The sequence below is a fragment of the Perca flavescens genome, chromosome 13 (genome assembly GCF_004354835.1).
Source record: "Perca flavescens isolate YP-PL-M2 chromosome 13, PFLA_1.0, whole genome shotgun sequence".
Classification (NCBI taxonomy): domain Eukaryota; kingdom Metazoa; phylum Chordata; class Actinopteri; order Perciformes; family Percidae; genus Perca; species Perca flavescens.
In genome coordinates this window covers 21523990-21547818 of record NC_041343.1, presented here as the reverse complement: position 1 = coordinate 21547818, position 23829 = coordinate 21523990, and the positions used below count along the sequence as shown (strand labels likewise).

Sequence of the window (23829 nt, the reverse complement as noted above, 5' to 3'; positions counted from 1 at the left end):
AACAAGTCACTGACTGTTGTTTACTACCCTTTATTTTTTATTTATTTATTTATTTATTTTTACTTTATTGAAAAGTACCGGTTCAGGCACCGTTTAGGCACCGGCACCGTTTTAAAAGTATCGATTTAGCACCGGAATCGAAAAAAAAAAAAACCGATACCCAACCCTAATTAACATCTAAGAGTATGGCTTAAAACTGGGTTCAAATTGGTTTAAAAGCATTAAATATATATCCACTGTTTCAGAAGCTTTTTTGATGACTCAGAGCTGGAACCTAACGGCGCTCATTTACTCACGGAATGTACCCAGTGTAATTTTGAGGAACTTAACTTGAGTATTTCTATTTTATGTTACTTTATACTTGTACTCCCACTTCATTTTAAAAGTGAAATATTTTACTTTTTACTCGACTACACTTATCTGACAACAGCGAAATGCTGCTTACACATTGATGCATCAGTATTCATCTATTCAGTACGATAATACATAGCTCACAGGGCCATTTTTCTGTACAACAAGTACTTTTACTTTTGATACTTTTAAGTACAATTTTCTGATAATACTTCTGTACTTTTAAGTACGTATGATTTTGAATGAAATACTTCTACTTTTAATGGAGTACTTTTACTTTGCTGCATTGGTACTTTTGCTCAAACAAAAAGATCGGAGTGCTTCTTCCACAACTGCAACGGCTACAGGTCATGAACTAGGAGCAGCTTCACACTGAAATATAGTGGCTATAATGCTGTTGAAGCACGTTATTTGCATCCTGGCATCTAGACATCTTTTGACCTGCACACATCACTTCATCGAATCGATCCATCATTTCACCATCCTCACCTGTCCTCTTTGTTGATCTGATCGCCGAAGCCAACAGTGTCAACAATCGTCAGTTTGAGGTGGACGTTGCTTTCTTGCAGGTCGTATGTTCGCGGCCGCAGATACACGCCATTCTGATAATGGCTCGCCTCTTCGTTCTCAAACATGGTGTTGAAGAGCGTGTTCATTAACGTCGACTTGCCGATACCAGTCTCCCCTGTGAGTGGTAGCAAGTAGAGAGAGATGAGACAGAGAGAGTCAGTCATCAGCTTTCAGACCTGACTTTTTATTTCAGCAACACAGTTTTGCATTTCTGTTAGGCCAGGAAAAACAACAGATTGTCACTACTGTACTGTTGTAGTTAAACATGTTTGGAGGGAAAATAATCACAGCATGGCATTTCTGTGAGTTGCTAATTGTAAACAGTATTTTACATTCTGTCACACTCACACCCATTGCTCACACGCTGTCATTTTGTACTCACCTACACAGAGAATGTTAAAACAAAATCCCTGTGTGACCGATTTACTGACCAGTTGGTCAGGGAGGCTGTCAAATCCAACATGTCCGCCCAAACTCAGGTTACGCTTCTCTTCATTCTGAGGGACACAAACAAAACAAATCTTTAAAAGTCTGGTTGCATGTGAGGAAAACACACGGGGAACACATTAGTCAGAGGTAGGAAGAGCTGAAGCTGAAGCATTCACATTCCTATGCAAATAAAAGACCCTGCGTACATTCTGCAGATGCAAAACTCATCTGCCTAACATTATGAGATAGGTAATTAGGGCCTGCAGAGAAAATATACACTTTATAAGAGGCAGCCAGACAAATTAACTCATTCAGAGATTCATTACAGAGTGCAGAGAGTGCGGAAAATGAGAACATCCTCGGTTGGGAATAAATGTCACTTATAAAGTTGCAGGATGTAAGTATAACAGTTCTTTGGAATAATTACAACAACAACATTTCAGAGATACTCCTTTCTATTACTTCAGCACTGATCACCACAGCCACATAGTACAAGCAATGTTAATATGTGTTATAAAACCGTAATTTAGCCCCTGTATCATCATGTTTTTCATACAATCAAATTGAATGCAACAAGATGCACCACTCAAACCTGTCCTCAAAACTAAGAATGATCTCCAATCACCACCGCTGCTGACCACGCACAACCCCTCCATAATCAATCTGCATTTAGGAGAGAGCATCGTGGAACTAAAAGCAGAAAGATTACTGATGTACAACCAACCAAAGACAGACAGACAAAACTATTGGGTTGTAAGCGTTTTCACCTTTGATCTCCCTTATCTAACCCATCAGAGGGAGAGTCGGTCCGTGACAAGAGACAGTGTGTAAGAGCTGTGGAGGAACAGACAGACAGCACCTTGAGATGAATGGGGCCACCCGAGCTCGTCTGGCTCAGCCACGAAGGATTGCATATTTGAAGGCTGATGTCACAGAACACAGGCAGCCTGAGGGCAGAGCACAGCTCAGCTGAACGAACCCAAATGTATTGAACTGAGAGGTGGAGGCAGGCTCTGCATACACAGTAGACGAGTTAGAAACCCCACCGAACTGCAGAGTAAAGGATGAGGAGAGTGTGTGTGTGTGTGTGTGTGTGTGTGTGTGTGTGTGTGTGTGTGTGTGTGTGTGTGTGTGTGTGTCTTAATGTGTCAGGCAACACCACTGAAGTAATCTGACGTGAGCTGAGCTAAGCAATAATGAGCTTAAGCGCCCTGTGAGTTTATTACATTAACACATGTTAACATGTGTTGTTGTTTGTGAAACATACAGCCAAGCCAAGGGAATGTGTTTTATGGCAAGTCAGGTAACAGCATAGCCACAGTCAAACGCTTGAAATTCTTTATGGAAGGTTGCACTTGCCATTTATTTTTTTTACATCTAGCTCGTTCCTTTTGAGACTGAACGTACTTATTGTGAGTTGCTTTGAATAGAAGCATTTGCCAAAATCCTGTATTGCCTGTGGTACTCAGTAACAGGTTTACAGGGATGAGGAAGAGGAAGTGACCATTTTTTTGTTTATTAATCACTGTAAAGGCAGAGCTTGTCAAACAACATTATTGCTTGTGGAGATATTCAGATAGATTGCTGGAGGGGGAGGGTGGGACCTCTGGTCACAGGCCTGGAAGGAAACCGGTGCAATGACTCTCATGAGTTGTTTAAAATAGGAGAAGTCGACGATTTATAAGCTTTTATTTATTCCAGGGAAGGATAAAAAAAGGCCTGCATGGCATGCTCATTTTCCATCAACCCCATTTTGTTTAGTTTCACATGTGGTAGCTGCCTTACTGCAGAAAGTTGGTGATTACTTAGGCGTCTTGTTCAAGGACCACTTTGACAACATTTTCTGTGCGAGCGATTTTTTTTCTCCCTCACACCACATTGGAAATTTACACTTCAGGTCACACAGGCTTGCTTCGGGAAACTCACTGTGCTTATTCAATGCATATCTGAACCTTTGGAGAAGCATCTGCTCAGCACTTCCGTCACTCTGGATTTGACTTCGTCGTAGTGTACTAGCTTGCAAGTGACATTAAGCTATTTTATTGACTCGCCTCTTTAACAAGTGAGTTTTTTTTTTTTCTCAGGCTTTTCCGCCTTTAATTTGACAGGACAGCTAGGTGAGAAAAGGGAGAGATAGGGGGAAGACATGCAGGAAACTGCCCCAGGCCGGACCCGAACCCTGGACCTCTGCGTCGAGGCACAAACCTCTCAGCACATGTGCGCCCGCTCTACCCACTGATCCAACCCGGCCACTTTATCAGTGAGTTTAAGTTGGGCTTTTATTGTGAAAGGTAAAACATGAAAGCTGCACTGCCATTGACAACGTGGAAGTAAATAAAGGTCATCTTGGTTTACACTGCTTCAGACTAGAGAGCCTCTGTGCTTCTATTCTATTATCTGCATAAGTATAGGCACAATTTATAAACCTTGGCTACACAAGTGATGCAAATACACTTTGAAATCTGATTTGAGCAGCCAGAGCGTCCAGACTGACACGCATCAGTAGGAATCGCATTTCAAACCACCTCCAAATATGGTTTTGATTTGATTTGCAAAAATCACACTTCATGTGTTTTTTTGCTATTCAGACTTTCTAAAATCAATCAGGATATAATCTATATTCACGACATTCCACTTCCGCAAAGTCCCTCTTTTCAGCCAAATATCCGCTACCTTCCACTTTCTTTATGTTGGAATTTTAAAGTTTGCTGGATTTATGAGGACTATGGTTAACTGCTCCTCAGATCTCTGCAGGGTAAATCCAGACAGATAGCTGGTCTAAATATTAGTCTATGTGTGGGGCAACACTGGATTTGGGCTGGCAGTCTGAACAAGGCATCTGTCCACCCACTCAAGCTAGTTCAGAGAAGAGCAGCAAAGTATGACAGGAATGAAAAGCTTCTGGTTAACTGTCTCAGAGTGAGGAAACAACACAGTCAGTTCTCAAGCCACCGTATCACCAGGCCAACAGGAAATGGCAGAGAAGGGCCCCAGGTGCTTCAGAGTGAAATGAGGCATAAACCAGTTCACTAGTTCAAAATGTTTGTAGCTGAGTGATGGAGAAAAAAAAATGTCTGTCAGCAATAGGCCTTTTCTTTACAGTCTTCTCGCTCTCAGGGTCCTGGTATTGTGCATGCTCACTGTCACGGCTTACTAGGACACTTAAAGTGTTCATTTTATTGTTATTTTCAGGTTCATAATTGTATTTAGAGGTTATATCAAAATAGGTTTACATGGTTTAATTTTCAAAAAACACCATATTTTCGTTGTACTGCACACAACTTCCTAGCCTCGTGAGACCGTCCTGATCTCGCGAGCTCCAGTTTTCCACTCGCAGATCAGTCTGGCATCTTGAGGCAGAGAAAATTTGGAGCCGTTAGCCAAACGACCGGGCCAATCAGCGTTGGTTTTGAGGTGGGTTAGGTGGTGATAGACAGATGGTTTATCCAATCAGCTAACCAGTATTTTCAGACAGCGGTAGCCCTAATTCTGTTAGCCGCTCGCTAATGCTTTTTTTCTCTTGGATCCTTCTTTTGGAATATGGTCCGGGAACCTGAAATGGTGTCTTTTATTCCTAAATTCTCGTTACACAAACGGCAAATATCCTTTACCGACATGTTGCTTGCATGCTGAGCTAACGAGCTATGCTTTGCCTGCAGCAGCAGGGGCGGGCTTGTGGTTGTATTTTCATACGCTTCGTGGATCTGATTGGTTGATTTGGCCCGTCTATCACCAACATAGGTGATAAACAGATGGTTCATCCAATAAGCTAACCAGTATTTCCGCCCCTTCCCAAAAGTTCTCCAACGGAAAGTTCCCAGATGGATATGCCGATGCAAAGCAATCCATCTGGCGGAGTCAGGTTAACAACTTCCTCAAACTCAACAGCAATTAAACAGAATTCCTCCTCATAGGCTCCAAATCCACACTCAGCCAAATCAATTACCCCACTCTCACCATCGACAGCACCGTTGTCTCCCCATCTCCCCAGGCCCCACCCTCTCCCTTGAATCCCACATCCGTCATGTCATTAAAACCTCCTCCTTTCACCTCCGCAAAATCAGACCCTCTCTCACACCCCCGCTGCTGAAAGACTCATTCACGCCTTCATCTCCTCCCGACTGGACTACTGCAACTCACTTCTCCTTGGCATCAGCTCTACCTACATCAACCGACTCCAACTGGTCCAGAACGCAGCCGTCTGACTCATCACCCGGACCAAATCCTGGCACCACATCACTCCAGTGATGAAACAACTCCACAGGCTTCCCATCTCCCACCGGATCACCTACAAAATCCTCGTCCTCACCTACAAAGCCCTCCACCATCTGGCTCCCTCATACCTCACTTACCTCCTCTCCCCCTACCAACCCTCACGGTCCCTCAGATCTGGGTCCCTAACCATCTTCCAGTCCCGCCTCAAGACCCATCTCTTTACCTCTGCCTATCCGTAGCCCCACGCCCCCCTCCCTTTTCATCTGTGGCTGAATCTTGTTTTGCCTTGTTTCTGTTTTCTACCTTTCCCTGTAAAGCGACTTTGAGTCCTTGAAAAGCACTAGCCTATATAAATTAAATTTATTATTATTATTGCTGCAGCTCCTCTTTTCACCCTATGTGTTGAGCTCTCTGTTTTAGTTACAGAGTTAGACATCACACTTCTATTCCATCTTTGTTGGGAGTCGCACATGCGCAGTAGCTAGGTAAGGACTACTAGCCAGTCAGAAGCAGAGTATGAGGGCGTGCCAGCAGCTAGGCGAGCATTATAACATGTGTTACAAAGTGACGCACTTTCGTCCCGGAAGTAAAGGCTGGACTACAACACAGCTGTTTGGAGCAGTTTGTGAACAGTGTTTTCTGTTGGAGATGGTAAGGCTTTTTCACTTTGTAAACCTATAACATGCACAAAAAAGATATATAACACAATAAAGGAAATGGAAAAAGCCAAGAAGCATAATATGAGCACTTTAAATGAATAGAACAGAGCCATCGTTTACATTATTAGTAACACTTGTGCTTTTGTTACTATGACAAGTCAAAATGTCTGCAGTAAAAAAAAAAAAGTCCTGCAATGTTAAATCCAGCAGCTGGAAATATCTTTTACAGCGCCATATGCAGGTATACAGAGCAAACACTATGAACTAATGTAAAAACCAGTTCTTTTTTAAAGCGTAACACCGGGTGCCACCCGTTTAGACCAAAACCCTAATATTGCCATGGATCCAGTGAGTTACATAGTTTACATTTTAGCACCATAAAAAAAGTATGCAGAATGTGCTATTAGCAATTTACCCATGGATATACAGAACTATTTCTGGATTCCTTTGATACTGAAGAAAACTAAAAAAAGTGGTGATTAATGTCTGGCAAGCTCTGAAGTTATAAGCAGCATCTTTCTTCTATGAAAACCGATTCATGGAGGTTTATTCACATTGGACAAAGAGAATTATATTTCTGGGAAATGTAAGTCACAGTGAATCTAGATATATACGTACCCAGGTATACATTCTCCCACACCTCATAGTTTGAAAACCTCTGAACTCAACTAATTTTTCCAGCACTAGTCTAGTCCAGTGACACTTTGATATCGACTTTCCGAAAGGTTAAATAAATGTGCTACACAGATCCAACCTGACACAAACTAAGGGTAAAACCAAGATCTGATTAATGCACCCATCACTCCTTAACAGTCCTAATACGACCTGAAATTCTCCTACGATTTATTCTCTCCCACTGCAGACCCATCTTCAGCTTCTCTATCACGTTCTGGCCCCCATTCCCAGCTGACTTGTGTCTGACTTGTGTTTGCAGCTTGCTACTGCCTCAGTGAGCCTCTACCCGACAGCCAGCAGCAACCTGACAACACTGCTGCAGCTGATGCATGTGTGGGGGGATACACACTAAGGGAAGGCCTCTGAAGGCTTCAAATATTTACAATAACTTGATGTGCACTTTGTGTAGAACTGGTTTCCCTTAAATGTCTTGTTTTCACATAAAATTTTAAGGAGGCAGTCAGATCGACTGCTAGCAGATAGTATTCAATATTTTCGCAATGGTATTGTTTTCTTTCGTTCACTTCACTGGGCATTTTCCGCTTCCTATATCTATAATTTATATTCGATATTTTTAAGACATAGTCTATACTGACACAGGATTCTGAAGAATCACAACTAAAGAACCACTCTGATAATCAATTAATCATTGAAGTGATTTATCACGCACAAATGCCACCATTTGCTGGTTCCAGCTTTTCAAATGCAGGATTTTGCTCCTTTTCCTATGATTGTGAATCAATATTTTAAAAATTGCATTTTTGTCAAAGTAAAAATAAATAAATCATTGAGAAAAAAAACAACTGATTAATCAATAATGAAAATAATTGTTTGCTGCAGCACTACTTGAGATGGATAGAGAGATAAATATACATATTGTATTATATTATATTTCACTGAATAGACGGATATATTTTTTTTGTTTTTCTCAATTGACTTTTTTAACATTTGAACTTGACACACAATCTGATAATGGACACTAATGGCAATGACTTGCCTTCGTATCCTAGACTTAACTTGACAATAGAATCTGCACTTAAACTGAGACCTGTAGAAGACATTGCATATACTCAAGAGTGTCAAAGGACTCAAGCTTAGCTAACATGGTCTGGGATGGGGTTTTTGATTTTGAAAGATGAGACATCTCATTAGCCTGCTGTGGTAGGTTGACAAATTGGGGGAAGTAAGCCGTACTCACTGCAAGCCACATGAGCTACATATCGTGTTGAAAGCGGATATAGGTTTGGTGGCTTCTGTTGACACACTAATTCAACTTAGCATCTGTGAGGGAAGGAGACTAGGGGTGCAAGATATATCGACTCAGTATCATTATCGCAATATATCGAAAGTGTCGCAATAAATATGCAATATTTTGTTTATTTTGTGGAGCGCTGCGTCCCGTCCGTTGGCTGTGTGGCTTAGTTGTGTTCGATTTAGAGGCCGCTTGAAACGCTATAATGATCATGTTTCATTGGCCAGTTACCGTGCCACTTGCACATGTTAGTGCACATCAGCGCACGGGTCCACTACGTGACAAACCCTATGGAGCGTACCACGTGTGTGCGTATCTCGACAGAGTGACAGTCTAAGTGAAGAAATAGAGACAACAAAATGGAACGAATCAGAAAAGAGAAAGAAAAGTTGTGTCCTGTTCTCAGTAAAACATGTCCTGTTCTGTAGACATGGTCCTTATTTATATATTTTATACTGTCCAACCAGTAAAACATGTCCTGTTCTGTAGACATGGAACATATTTATATATTTTATACTGTCCAACCAGTAAAACATGTCCTGTTCTGTAGACATGGTCCTTATTTATTTATTCACGTTTTACCAGTCCAATATGACCTCGAGACCTTGTGTTGTAAGAAAACTTGTTTAATTTGTTATGAATATATTTTGATGCGTTTCCCTGTAACTTTTGTCATTTTGCATAAGTTTAAAAATATCAAAATTAATATCGATATCGCAATATTCATAATCAATATCGCAATATCACATTTTGTCAATATCGTGCAACCCTAAAGGAGACCACACAATACCTCAGTGACAAACACACACACACACACATTTAGTACTCATTAGATCAGGTGGGTGGTGGCTGGAGCTTCCTGTCCACTGACTGTCATGTAGATTTAGGGAAGTGCCTGATGCCCTCTGTTTGTGGTCATGCTGTGTGTGGACCAGTACATCATACTTCTGAGATCTGAAAGTTTTTTTTTTTTTTTTGTATTATAAATTGCAGCACAAAGTATTTTACATCCCATCCAATGTCATCAAACAATTAATATACTTGGATAATATGTTTTTGCAATATTGACAAGCAGCTCTAACCACACCAACAGATTTTGTGTACTGCAATAGCCGTTCTCCTGCTGCTACTTGTGTTGGCGGTGACGTGGTTATGGTAAAAATGTTGATGGCCGAGATTTGGATGACATGTGTGTTCCATCAGGAATTCACAAGCACAGAGATAAAAACAAGTTTTCATCGGTTTATAATCTTACAATCAAAATGTCCTCGCTCTCTATATCTCTAGTCCCACACTTGCGCACAATAATTGCACGGCCACATTACTGCTCAGCCTCATCACTCATCTATGCCCAACAGGACAAACAAAAAAAATGAGTGAGACAGACGGGAGAGGAGACAGGAACCATTTTACAAGACTGAGCTTTTCTCTCTCAAATGCATGTAAAAAGCTTTCACAAGTGCTAAGTATTCAAGATCTAGACTAATTCTGCATGTTATTGAATGCTGTTAAAATGATAGCTAGTAACTGAAATCGGACATGTACCGCTCAGGGAATTAAATGTATTATTTTGTGCCTTTTTTGGATGCAGTAAATCCTCCTTTCATTTTGTTTTGATAGGACCGATTAATCAGAGAGAAAAACAAGACATTTCTTGCACTGTCACACATACGTGTAGTTTGGACTTGAAAAAACAGCAAGCTACTGCATTTTTCTTATTTACGGTTTTGTGTCGCTGTCCGCCCTGCTGGAGAGCTGTCTCAGTCAAGTCGGCATTCACATGCCTCGTGCAAGTTGCATGGTTCAGAATCGAAAAAAATGTGACTCCATGCTGCCTTTTTACTATAAAAACACATCCATATCCCATTTGAAGCAAATAAACATTAGAATTAGGGACCTTTGAGCTATAAAGCCTTTCACCAACATATAGGACTGCTGATGGATTCACTGGGTGCTGCGAGTTTTAAACTTGTGAGGCTACAGTCCAACTTCCCGGCCATCCTGTCAACAGCTGTTCAATGTGGACTACATTTTATGGTGAACTTGCCTTGCTTTGTGCAAACAGAAAGAGCTCTGATGGTATTTCAACATCAAAACAAACATTACCGCCTCAAAATCTTCATTCAGCTTTTGCCAACATTATTTGGAAAGCTACTGTAATCTTAGAGCATCACAATTTGGGCTCCGAACAGGTCTTTGAGAAATTCTGACCCATTATATAGACGTGTAGACTCATTACCACAGTGAATGCAGCTCGGCTGTCGTGATTCATCGACAATATAGGATATGACAAGCTTGCCTCTAGGCAGTTCTGGTTGTATGTTCTTTAAAGAGCTAATATTACTGCTGACGCACAACAGTCAGTGTACTCAACTTGCAATCGTTTGTGAGCCACATACAGCTGCACAACATGGACAAGGCAATGGCTAAGGTTTGTAGGAAGTGTGGTTTAAGTCCTAGAATGTGTTTAAAATGAAAACATTTGAACTCACTAAATAAATCTCTAAGAACTAGAGCCCATATAGAGATAATGTATTCACAAGTTAACATCACCCTCTGCACAAACAAGCAAAGCTGCAGTTTTAAAGTGCAAGCGACTTACCCCATAATTCCTCATTCCTTGTCTCTAGCCTTTAAGCACTTTATGAAGCTAATTTCATTTTATGCATGCAAACATGTCACGGGAGAGACAATTCTCATTAGGGTCAGTAAGCAATGTACATGCTAAATATGTTGTAGGGCATTTCATTACATAACCATTTAAATGAACAGCATCCCTTTTCTATATGCTACACACACACACAATGCAATCAATGAGTGAAAACAATATATGGGTAGTTGGCTCCATTGGTCGCCTCATGTGGCTCTGGCCTAGAAAGTTATCCCAAAGCTACGATATCTGTTGGATGGGATTGCCGTTGTCCAATAATGCAACCAACCACAAATCCCTATCAATAACTGCACATAATTAACAGCGCGGGCTTTACGCTTACTGCCAGGCGAGCCCTCAGTTTGTTTAATATGGTCTCACTTAGTTTAGAAAGTTAGACAGGAAGTCGGACAGACAGTCAGGCAACCGTGCTACTGCTAACACTGTTAACACTGTTGTTCCACTGCCCCGTTTCACTGCAATATCAGCATTTTTCTCATTCATCAATGCTCTAATTTTGTATTCCAAAAGAGACATTTTAGAAATCGCAAGTCTGCAGTATCTTCTGCAACCACGCACCCCGTCTTGGACACCTTCCTAATAAAAGAAATGCCAAGTGTGCTATATCCCATGCTCCTTCTTTTTTGATCCTTGCCTTTCTTCGCAGGTTCCACCAACAAGTGTTAGGAGTGGCCCGGATTGTGTTCTTAATCTCTTTATCCCTGAAACTCAGTGCTGCTTACTGTCCAATTCACCACCGCAAGGATCTCTTCAAGCCTCTGCCAAAAAGTTAATCACCTTCTTTAAATCCCATCCTGTGTACAAACACTATAATAATGGTTTTCCAAATGCTTTGTTGGGTGACTGTACATTTTTGACATGCTTGAGAACTGACTATCCTACCGTATGTTATTGTTCTTTTTTCCCCTTTAGCCTGAATTGCATCACCATGATACTGTAACTACAGGGACACACCTGACTGGCAACAGGGCTTGTCACAATGAAAACAATGCAGGATACATTCCACTATCATCTGATAGTATGCCCAACCGAATACTATAGAGAAACACAGGCCATCAGCAACGTAGCCAGAGCTTGTTTAGCATCTGGCTGGTAAAAGTGACATGGCCTTTGGTGTAAACATCACATTAAAAGTCAAGAAAGTGAACCACAAGTTTAATTTTGCACCCCTGAATCGGAAGTTAAAATTAAACCAGGTCATTGTCAACACATTGTTACCTAGGACTGACACTCCTCACACACTGTAGTAACTGCTATCTAGCGTTGTGGAATGTATCTGAAAGCACTCAAACAAGTATGACATAATGCACACCAACACTGATGGATTGATAGTTAAAGTAATTATTGTACAATAAAAGAAAGACCAACCCTGTCACAACACCCTGGAAAACCAGGGAGAAAAGAAAATATATAAAATATAGTTTCTTCAGAAAAAGGGCATGATTGTCTTGATAAAATATAAAATGGTCATGTGTACATCATCATGTAGAAACAGTAGTCTTCTGTTTACAGAGGAGCCAGGTGAGCAGAGTATCAGTAATACAAACTTGAATAAAAAAAGAAAAACAATGTTTCATGCAAGTTCACACACTAGCCACTGTGTTCGTTGTATTCAAAAACAATAATATGATATATTACCTTTCCTAGCTAAATGTTTTGCGTTTACAACCATTTCTAATAACGTCAACAGCAAACAGTGTACTGGTGCTATTCGTTAACTTACACCCAAATGTGCAGCAACGCACGTAACGTTAAATGGACAGAAACGCAAATACGGAAATTAACGTTACACGACACGACATTAAAATAGTCAACGAATAGCAGCGTAATTTTAATTTGTCTTAACGTTAACTGAAAGAAACCCCAGTCACCATCACAAAAATCACTTCCACCATCTCGGCTGAGCCCACATTACAGTCTTCAAAAGCGGGGGAGGCTTAGCTTTACAGCCGCTAACACACACACACACACACTTTTGCTAACCACAACAAGTATTCCGTGGCTGCACTTGCAATGGGTTCGGTTGCAACGGGCAGAAAAAAATAAGAAACCCGGTGGGTTACTTACCGAAAATACGTCAACGTCCATGGCAGCCATGGTGCGGAATGTATGGTGTGCTGGGCAGACTACTGAGCAGAGGCGAAAGGGAGCAGCCCTCGTCTCTCCGTACTAGCCTGCTAAACTACTGAGAGGCTGCCTGAGCCGAGCTGACACAGAGATAGGATAGGAAGAGAGGCACAAGGCGGAGAAGGAGCTGGTAACTGGGCAGGGAGGCGACAAGAGGAATCACTGCTACTTCGCTTCTGTTTCGCCCATTCAGGCTAAATCGTTTCTTTTCTTCGTTTCGGCTTTGGATTGGAGTCGATACGATTGTAAAAGAGCTTGCCTGATATTTCTTTGTTATGTAGCACGGGATAGTAGAAAAAAAGTCGGTAAACAGAGCTAACAGCAGTTTGGAATGTACTCATGTTTTGCGCATGCGTATGAATGCGGATATAAACGTTTAATAAATACTAGGCTACAGAGAACACACTAATAGTTTATTTATAAAATCTGGACTTCTAAATTTCAAAGATTTGGTTGATTTGAAGATTTAGATTTTTATGTGGAAAGCTAAGCAGAGAGTTTTGCCTATGGTTTTACAAAATGTATTTACTCCTATATCAGAGGAAGATGGCCATAGAAGGCAATATCATTTTAAAACTCTTTTCGCACGTAGGCTACTATACAAAACAAGAGGTGTTTGTCCATTTATGGAGTTAAACTGTGGAACACCTTGGGCTATGAACTGAAGTGCTGCAAAAGTGTTTGTAAATTTAAGAATTTGTATAAGAAAAAAATACAGGAAGGTTATAAGAAAAATTATGACTAATACGCTTAAAATGATGATAATTAAATGTAAAGATAGGTAGTACTGATAATTGTTGGTGTTTGGGGTGAGGATTGGGGTTGATCCACTCATGAAGCAGCTATTTTTTGTTTTTGTTTTTTTGATGTGCACAAATAAGTGACAGGTACCATAAGATTTCTTCTTCCTGTTCTATTTTTTCCATTCATGCATGTTATGAATGAATGAATGAATAAAGTATATGGGACACACATAAAAAAAATAAAAAATACTCACTTTATTTTCAAATTAGCTTCTATTTACATTCATTTCAAAGAGTGCTTGCCAAATAAATGTTGATATGTATTTTTTAAATGTGGAGCAGTTTTATGTTGCCTCAGAGTGTTCCGGGTAGTGTAAAGGTCAACGTTTATTCCTACGTTAAAGTAGGAGGTGAACTATCTTGACGTTGGGGTTACATCTTTGGGCGGGACAGATACGTTCCAATATGGCCACTTCTCGGGAACTCCCATTCAGTCAGGAATGTCATGCTGCACACATGCAAGCCAGGACAGGAGCGAGTAGCACCGCAGAGCGACAGGGGAAGAGCGGTGGAGATAATATAACAGCTAAACTTTACATAAGTGTAGCCAACTATGTGTGTCGTTTTTAAGATATGGCATTCATATTAATTTAAATTAATTATTGAGGTCACATACTGACTTTACGCGATTCAGCCAATCAGAGCAAGCTATCTGCTATTGTTCCAATACTATAACTCCAATTATAAAACCAGTGTAGCCTAGCCTATCTGTTGTGTGCATTGTAGCCTACTGTGCACGCGCCCTGGGGACTTGTTGGCCACAGTTTACAGCCTTAATTCTGCTGGCGTCCCGTTTACATTAAACATTTATCAACTTTGTGTAGCCTATCTGTGTTTTTAGAATCCCACCGAACAATACTAGATTTTGAAGGTGATGTTGATAGTTTCACAAACCTGGTAGGCCTAGGCCTAATGATGGCCTAACACACGTTTTTGGTCATCCTTAAATTTAGTTAGTTATTAAAAATTGGCCAGCTCAGATAGGCTAATATAAAATATAAATACCATAATATTATCTGATCTACACACGTCTTTCTTATTCGTGTGTGTGTGTGTGTGTGTGTGTGTGTGTGTGTGTGTGTGTGTGTGTGTGTGTGTGTGCCTAGCTTAAAGTAGCCTATAGGCTATTCTATATGTACTTTACATGAATACTGTTAAAATTGGTTGTAGGCCTACCATCTAAATGGGAATGAGAGTTGCCTAGCCTAGGCCTACTAGTTTCTATGTGGTCTTTTTGGAGTAGGCTATAGGTCTACTGACAAAAGCATTTCACATTTGTTTATTTCAATTTCTTAAAAAACAAAACAAAAAAACATTACGCCTAATGGCCTAGGCTACTTACTGCTATAGCCTACCAAAGTTTACTTTTATTATGACAGAAAAATAAACTTGATGTTTGTTGTATTTTTGAACTCGCTTTGCCTGTAGGAAAAATATATGCATATATTATTCAAATTGTGTCCACCACGTCTGCGCTTTCCCCCCGGAAAATGACTCCTCCAGGTGGGGAGGAGAGAAGTGAGGGCTACTGTAGGCTATCCGTCACCGGGACAAAGGTGGAACAGGAACAGGTATCGCGGCTCATTGGGCGTTTTAACTTCAATCCGCGTGAAGCCTACAGTTTTAATAATGGTTTTGACGCAAGAGTCCGTGTTGTTTTCGCTGATAGCGGAGGGGGGCAAAGTGAAGAAATCCGACTTGGTGGGGAAGTTCAAAGCTTCGATAGACAGCGACGATCCCGCAGAGAGAGAACGGAACAGGGAGCTTTTTAAGACTATTGTCAACAATGTCGCCTTTGTCAAAGAAATCGACGGAGTCCGTTACGTTGTCGTCAAGAAAGTGTATCAGCATTTGTTGGACGGTGTCCAGACTGCGGAGAGCCCTGTGGAAAAGACTGAAAATAAAGAGATCCCGCTGACAGGTGAGCAGCAGCGCCCACCTGCGCGGAGTGAGCAGACAGGAAGCTCTGATGATGCAGCAGGGGAGATATCAGCTGTTTCTGAGCCTGACCCAGAACAGGCGAGTGAAAGTGGTGAAAATCCTACTGAATTACTTTCTCCAATGCAGCTGGCGATGCAAAGGACCAAATATTCGGATGTTAGAGTTAAAAGAACGCTGAATTTTGAGATCCAAAGGCAGGGCACAAATGGCGATAACTGTTCAAGAAGGGGTGCAGTAAATGAGCCCACCGGCATCCAGAGCAAACCATATGGCTTACCTCTGAGGATGCCACCCACCACGACCAGGGTGGAGATCCGCAAACTGAATGTGGCCCCAGATAACCTGAAACAAGATCCTGAAAGCCCCAAACTGGACTCCTCAAGGAATAAGAAAAGGCCCCCTGCAGTGGAGACTGGCATCAGCTCACCCCAGCTGAGACGGTCAGGGAAGAGCACTAAGGCGTCAGATGAGCCCAAAGAGACAAAGGCCCCCTACTTGGTTCCCCTGGAGCCGTCGGAGCATGAATGGCTGGTCAAGTGTGCAGCCGGCCACTGGAGCCAAGTTTACGGCATGCTACTGAGAGACAACCAGCTTGCAGAGAAAAGGGACTTCATGTCAGGGTTCACCGCTCTGCACTGGGCAGCCAAATGCGGAAACGGTGACATGCTTGTGAAGATTATCGACCTGTCGAGGCAAGGAGGAGTTGACATTGACGTTAATGCAAAAACACACGGCGGATACACTCCTTTGCACATTGCTGCCTTGCACGACCAGGAGTACATCATGGCCATGCTGGTGGCGGAGCACGGGGCCAATCCAAGCATCAGGGACAACTACGGGAAGAAGGCCTATCACTATGTGCACAGAGGCGTTTCTGAGACTGTGAGAGAGATGCTGGGCGAACCCAAAGCCCGGGAGCCTCAGGACAAGGGCCCGCATGAGAAAGAAGAGCTGGAGCTTTTCCCGGATCTCTCCAAGGGCCTGCACTCAATAAGCCGTCTCTTCCAGCCCAACGTGACGGGCCACAAGAAGAAGCACAAGCAGAGGCCAGGACTTTACTCCATGAGCGATCATGACCCCAGCCAGGAACGAGAAGACAGCAGCTTCAGACACAGAACCGTATCAGATGTTTTTATGTAAAGTCTTATATTCGTGAGGAATAGCGTTGTCAGTCATTCGAGAGTGGGACTGGCATTCCTCTGATTTTCAGTCCGTCTTCAACAGTGACTAAAAAAGCAAATACTCCTTTTTTTTGTTTTATTTACATTTTTTGGCATTGATATTTGTCAGATGACATCAAATATGAAAGAGGAAATTAATGAAAAGATGCTCTTATCAGCATAATTGTTTTAGTTATAAAAGTAGGGTTTTAGTTTTGGATGTTACCTGTAGGCCCATGAGTTGTATTCAAAGGTAAACCGGTGTAAATAAAACATGATTCAGAGAATATTCCAGTGGGTCCTGTGAGTCATCATGATTACTCACCCGTCTATGGTATCTCAAAGGCATCATCTTCATCTTCACTCTGCCTTTTTATGCTCACAGCTAAGCTTAACAAAACAACCCTAAATCATGTTTATTTTATGTTTAATCACTGTAATGAATCCCTGTTTTTTTTAAATTAAGAGTTTTTATTTTTCACTTACATTTTAAAAAAAAAAATGCACTTGTGTCATATAGTCCCAGTTATTGTGATTTTAAATGAACTGCACTCAATAAGTCAGACTGTACACTACTTCTTTTCCCTAGGTGCATTCATAACTCTTTTTTTAAATGCCAGTTCTTTTCAAAAATGTCTTCCCTATTACACTGGAGGATGAGGAGTGGGACAGAAGCTGAATATTAAAACTACAGTATGTCACTGATGTGAGGGTGTGCCTCATTCAGTTCAAGATTATGCAACGCTTCTATTGGACTCCCTCCAGATTGTTTAGAATTGGTCTGAAAGACACACCAAATTGTTGGAAATGTAAGACAGGGGACGGCCAAATACTTCATGTCCTATGGTCCTGTGATGAAGTCCAGGAGTTTTGGACCGGGATACATGATAACCTATGTCGGATTGCAGGGACCCAGGTTCTATTCAGCCCAAGATGATTCGTTCTGGGAGATGGGTCAATCCTTAACGGGATGGAGAAGCACTAAGAAGCTGGGTTCAGACTACTTTAATCCAGGAGTGGGCTTGTGAGATGGCTAGGGTGGCGGCATTTGAAAAGATGTAATATAAACGGTTTGCCAGATTGAATGTTGACTTCGGGTCACATTGACACATTTTAAATTTTTTTTTTATATCAGAAAATATGGGACGTAGAAATAAGCGCTGAACATGTGTAGAGGAAAAATTTAACAATTCAAAACGTTGGAAAAGGCAAAAAAAAACAATTTGAAAAAAGACGTAAAAAACGTCAAAAAATAGTGTTTTTTTTCAAGGTTGACGGGAAGACAACACAAGAGTTAAACTAGAAAATGGGGAAAGTTTCCAGCTTTCTAGAGAAGCTTTGTGCTGGGGAGAGACATTTATGATGGGCTTATGGTGTTGTCATTTATTCATATGTATATTTTGTTTATGGTGTATTGTCTATTTTGTTGAATGGTCTTGAATATTGTATTTACTGTGTCATCTTTTCTTGATTTTGGTTAGGGTGGGTGGTGATAACGAAGGGTGGTGTGTGTTCATGTTACAAATTGTATGTTTTGTATGTTATAAAAAAAAAAGTGTTAATCACAAAAAAAATGTCTTCCCTAATTCGCTTTTGATCAAAATGAATCAGTGCTAACAAGGACATCAATTTATGACAAATAAATTCTGCTACTGAAGTTGAAGAGAGATCAAGCCTGGACTTGTGTGTGTTTTCACCTCTGACTAACTGAGATGAACTTGCGTAATAAAGTGGTCATCTTCTCGATTTCCAGAGGCAAACTGACAATTGAGGATGTGCTGACTTATCGGTGAATCAGACCTCTAGAAGCAACAAAATAAATACTGTTTGTACCTCTGAGGAGGATTTAGAGGACTTGCCTCTTTATCGCTTCACTTTATCACAGATTCATTATTTAACACTGAATTTGGAAGAAACAAACATCCCACTGAAATTCCCTGAAAGAAAACGTCACTGGATTACACTGGACTGTATTTTACTTGAAAAGGCATAGGGTGTGTCATTAATAAAGAGGTGTGCAGGTGCTCCATGAATCATTAGAGTCCCCGTAGGTGCAAAAACGTCTCTGAAATGTGGCTTGGATCCATCTTCTGGCTTGTTGAGACAGCTGTGAGTCAGCCACATGAGCAGCTGACTAGGAATGTGTGTGTGTTTGCATATGTGGCTGAAAGTTTGTATTAATGCTGGCCTGTTTCCTGTCTGTCTTGGTTCCTGGTCCTGGTTGACAAGAGAAGAATAAAAGTAAGGTTTTGAATGTGTCAAGGTGACATGTTTAGGTGCAGCTTGTTTGGGAGCTAAAGGAATCGTGGGTAAAGAAAAAGCAATGTTAGAAAACTGGTAGGCGTCCTGTGGTGACCAACATTCATCTGGTTCCTGCCTCAAGTCGTCTCCCTCTATTTCTCTTGTGTTTCATGATGTCACTGGCCCAGCAGATTACGTCAAGACGATGTTTCATCTCCAAACCTCAGGGTTTTATTAAGCTGCTGCTGCTGTGAGGGGAATTGCCATCATAAGCTCAGGAAAAAGACCCAGAGCGGTGGAAAAGTATTCAAATCCTTTCGATAAAAGAAGTAAATTACTTTATTAAAAGAAACAAAGTGCAAAGTGTTTCTCAAAATGAGAATTTGGAAGTGAGTGGTGTAGAGAAGCTTGTTTGAGATTGGTCCATTAATGAGTGTTGATTTAATAATCTGTAAAGTGCAATTTATATAACTCCATTTACTTTTCGATAGTTTAAACGTTAAAATGAATCACAGTGGAGTACATTTCTACAAAAGATACATATCCATGTTATGGTCCTGGTTGACAAAATTGTATCAAACTGCTTGAGAATGAGTTACATAAAGCCTCTCTGAGCCAGCACTGGCAATAAAGGTAAAATAAAATTTGAAAATTCACTTTCTTGGTGAGAGTTAGACTAGATCGATTCAACTTTCATGTTTGTTTGTGAATCAAGTATGGCGCTGGAACCGGGGACAGATAGCTTAGATTAGCTTAGCTTAAACGCTGGAAACGGGGAAATGGCTAGCCTAGCTCTGTCCCGCCTACCAGATCCTCTGGAACCATGGCATTGCCAGGCAACCAGCAGATTGTGTTACCTTTAAAGGGCTTTTTACACTGTCCTTAGCCCCAGGCTAAGGGAGCTGTGAGCCTGGGGCTAAGAAAGCGTTCACACTGGCACAATCCTGCCACATTCCAAGTGGGCTAACCCCGACTTTAGCCTAGGGTTTGCTGGCCCTGCTCCGGAGCAGTGTAAAGCTGCCTACACATGAGCCGCAGTAAAGATTCAAGATTCAAAATCCTCTGTGCTGGATGTCTATTGTTTTTTATGGGGAAAGCATAGGAGACATCTCGGAGGAAGCTTCCCTTTGCGTGGTGCCCCGGTGCAAAAAAGGAGGTAGCCAGAAGCACTTTTACGTGTTCCAACTGACATTTAGCCTAGAGCTAGTAGAAGTGCAGTGTAAATCGTATAGCCCTTGGTTTAGGTTAACCCTGGGTTAACAATGTGTGTGAGAAAAGGCCTAAGGGAACAAAAAGCCATTTGGAGAGAGCCAGGCTAGCTATTTCCCCTTGTTTCCAGTCACTATGCTAAGCTAAGCTAAGATAAGCTAAGCAGCTGCTGGCTGTAGCTTCAAATTTATCCTACAGACGGTATCAATCTTCTTATCTCACTCTTGGCAATAAAGCAAATAAGGGTCTTTCACACAATGTCAAACTATCCCTTTAAAGGGTGATTTAAGTGATCTATGACTTTTATTAACATCTGCTGATGTTGAGTTGAATTGGATTTAACTTATCTTCTCCTCTTACTCAAATATTGGACAAATCTCCACATCAATCTGGGTTTACCCAAATTTTTGTTTTAATTATTCCTACTCGCATGAAATTGGAGGCTGTAGAGAAATATAATGAGGAGTGTCTGGAATGTATTTTCATTGTAAACTATTAACCCATGGCTAGGTCTTCAATAGCTTAATTAGAGCAGCGCTCCCACAGAAACTCCTACTGTACCGAAGAGGCGATACATCTAGTAATGACTGCCAGAGGTTAGAGGAGGAGAATGAAGGTGTGCTGCTGACATTCCTGCGGGCGGAAAGTTCAGAGTTCAGGTTGAAAAGTGAGTTTTGGAGCCACTATCCTGAACCCCTGGTAGAGTAATCACTGAGTCCTCGACATGAGCAACAAAGCTCTCTGTAAATCATGATCAATTTAACATTTGGGGGCATGAAGCGAATAAAAATACTTTGTGTCCCTGCAGGGTGTAGATGTTGCTTCCCAGCTGTTTCCCTGCCACAGAGTCAGTGATTATCAGCAGCAAAGCTCCTCATTACCCAGCATTGTGACAGAACTGCTGCTGCAGTGTTCAGACCATCCTGTTCCTTCCTGTTTGTCGTCCGCAGTGTACCGCACCAACTAACCCACACCACTTACCGACACGCAACACCACTTACCACTGTCTTTGTAATGATGCTAGACCTACAGTAGTTACCATGCAATTAGTGTCTGACAAAGATCTTACTTGTTGAGAATTCCCAGAGTTGGGTTTTATGTCCCTGCTGCGTTCAGTGGGAATCTGATTAAAAGTGTTTTTTTTTTTTTTTTTACTTTGTAAGGACATTAAGTGCTGTCTGGTGTCTCTCACTGTCCTCCTGGGGTTTCGTCTGCCACTTGCCAACAACTTGAAATCCTTCTCTTTTTTCCCAGTGCATTCTTTTAATAAGCATTTGTTATCGCTGACAAACAAACTGGGCAGCATTCCACTGTGAGGCTGAACAAACAAGGACAGGGAGGCACGAAAGAGACAAAGGAGGAGGAAGACAAACTGTTGAAAATATATCCCCGTCAATGCATCATTTAGATCCCAGAATGTGATTTTTTTTTTTCTTAAATGAATAGTTAGACATTTTGGGAAATGTGGTTATTTGCTTTCTTGCAAAGTTACATTAAAATAGATACCACTCTCATTTATTTACAGTAAATATGAGAGTGAAAGACAGCGGCGGATTAGTTTAGCACAAAGACTGAAAGCATGGGCAAACAGCTATTCTGGCTCTGTCCAAACGCACTTATATATTGTTTATTCAAACCGTAAAAAAACTATGTGTAAAAATGACAAATGACAGTGTTATGGGGGTTATGTGCCAAACTATTTCTTGGCTGGGAGCAATGACTTCCTGGAGCAGGTTGCACCAACCAAGCAGTCCTGTTGTTACTGTGACATAGCATAGCAACAACTCCAAAAAATAGTCCTGTACATAATCCCCTGTAAAATCACAACTTGTTGGTCGCTTTTTGTACAAATTAAACAAAGAAGCCCTAACATGTTAATTAGAGAGCTTCAGAGGTTCTGGTGGATTTTGTTACCTTTGGACAGATGCAGGTTAGCCGTTTACCCTCTATATCCAGTCGTTATGCTAAGCTAAGCTAAGCTAACTGCCTCCTGCTTCATATTTAATGCGCAGACATGACACTGGCATTAGTGTCCTCAAGACAGCAAATGAGCGTATTTCCAAAAAGTCAAACTATTCCTTTACACTTCCATTTACCTGATACTACATACTGCAGCTGGTTAGCTTAGCTTAGTTTAGAATAAAGACTAGACACTGAGGGTAACAGATGCTGACACTCTAGTGGCAAACTGAATTTAAACCCAGCATTTATTTTGTGATGAAAGATATCAACACTGAGACTGACTTGGTGCAGTGCAGAACTGAATTATATGACAAAATCTCCCCCTACCGTCAAAGCATCAGTTTAAACCCTGCTTGTAATTGTTTGGGTTGCCCTTCCACGGATGATGAAGCTTCCATAAAGTGTTTAGATGGAAAATGTGAATCAAAATGTACAGGGAGGAAGCTGACTGCACCAGTATTCTTGCTCCCAGTTCAGTGACAGTAAACTATTGGACTTGTTTATTGATTATTTTGTGTTAATTTCCTTTTAATATGTTTATGTATACACCAAACACAAAGGCAAATTCCTTGCTAGTTAAAATGTACTTATGGCAATAAATTCTGCTCTGATTGTGACCCTCAGCAGCAGTGCGTTGATGTGGCTGCAGGGGGCAGAGACGAGCTCTGAGAGGAAACACCAATCCAGGAAAGCCTCAGCTGCTGACTGACTGCTTACTAACAGTATTTAACACGTTTATGAGAAATAATGTGACAAAATATCAAATGTTACCTGTTCTGTACAGCTTAAATACTGACGTAGTAGCACACAACTTTAATCGCCCTTTGCATAAATATTTCAAATACTATATTGCCAATATTTGTAGTTCTAAGCTCCTGTATCAATTGCTACTGTTCAGGTTGGATATGCGTGTATGCATCAGTTAACTGCTCCTAGTTTATAAAGTGATGAAAATGCTTTTGACTTAAGACAAGTTCACTGTGGGGAAAAAAAGGAGAAACGTGGTACACTAGAGGGAGAGCTTAATTTATTCACAATATTACAAACATAGAATTTACAACTCCAAACAGGCACAAAAACAACTCAAACTCTCAACAGAAAACAGGTGTGAAATAAAGCAGAAAAGGTGGATTTAGAAATGTCTCTGCTGTCATCAACCTGGGGGCTCACTGTAAAATGTCTTTTCTACTTGGCTTTAAAACAGATTCTGTTTGTATCAGTGTTACACGCTTTCAGTATTTGAAACAAACTAATCCTACTTCAAAATCAGGCCCATTTTTCTGCGACCTCAACAAAGAACCGCTTTGATTGAATCACAGAAACAAGAAATGACTCAAAAAGCTGTCAGATGTTTTGTAAGTACTGTATGCACACTTAGCAAGGACCTAAATAAGTATTTATCCATGTGTTGCTTCTCCTCAATGGGAGCGTTTTCCTCACTTTCTCCCCCCACAGCCTTTCTTTCTCTAAAATGTTGCATACTTCGGGAATTCCAGCAGGCTGCGTGGAACAACACGAGAGTCCTTCTAACCCTTCAGCCCTGAGTCAGCACAAAAGGCCAAAA

At 41.1% G+C, this 23829-nt stretch overlaps 2 protein-coding genes across 2 annotated transcripts in view; one reads left to right on the top strand and one right to left on the bottom strand.

Moving 5' to 3' along the window:
• septin8a (septin 8a) overlaps positions 1 to 13281 on the bottom strand; it is a 32919-nt gene extending 19638 nt beyond the window's left edge. The window contains exons 1-3 of the mRNA XM_028596372.1: positions 12890 to 13281; positions 1304 to 1418; positions 841 to 1036 (exon numbers count right to left, since the gene is read on the bottom strand). Of these exons, the coding sequence (XP_028452173.1) occupies positions 841 to 1036; positions 1304 to 1418; positions 12890 to 12919 (341 nt within the window). The 5' untranslated portion in view covers positions 12920 to 13281. The remainder of the gene's footprint in view (positions 1 to 840; positions 1037 to 1303; positions 1419 to 12889) is intronic.
• Positions 13282 to 15164: 1883 nt separating this feature from the next.
• On the top strand, positions 15165 to 17142 carry sowahaa (sosondowah ankyrin repeat domain family member Aa). The gene has a single exon (XM_028595749.1). It carries the CDS (start codon positions 15382 to 15384, stop codon positions 16831 to 16833), a length of 1452 nt encoding a protein of 483 aa, XP_028451550.1. The 5' UTR covers positions 15165 to 15381; the 3' UTR covers positions 16834 to 17142.
• The last annotated feature ends 6687 nt before the right edge of the window (positions 17143 to 23829 follow it).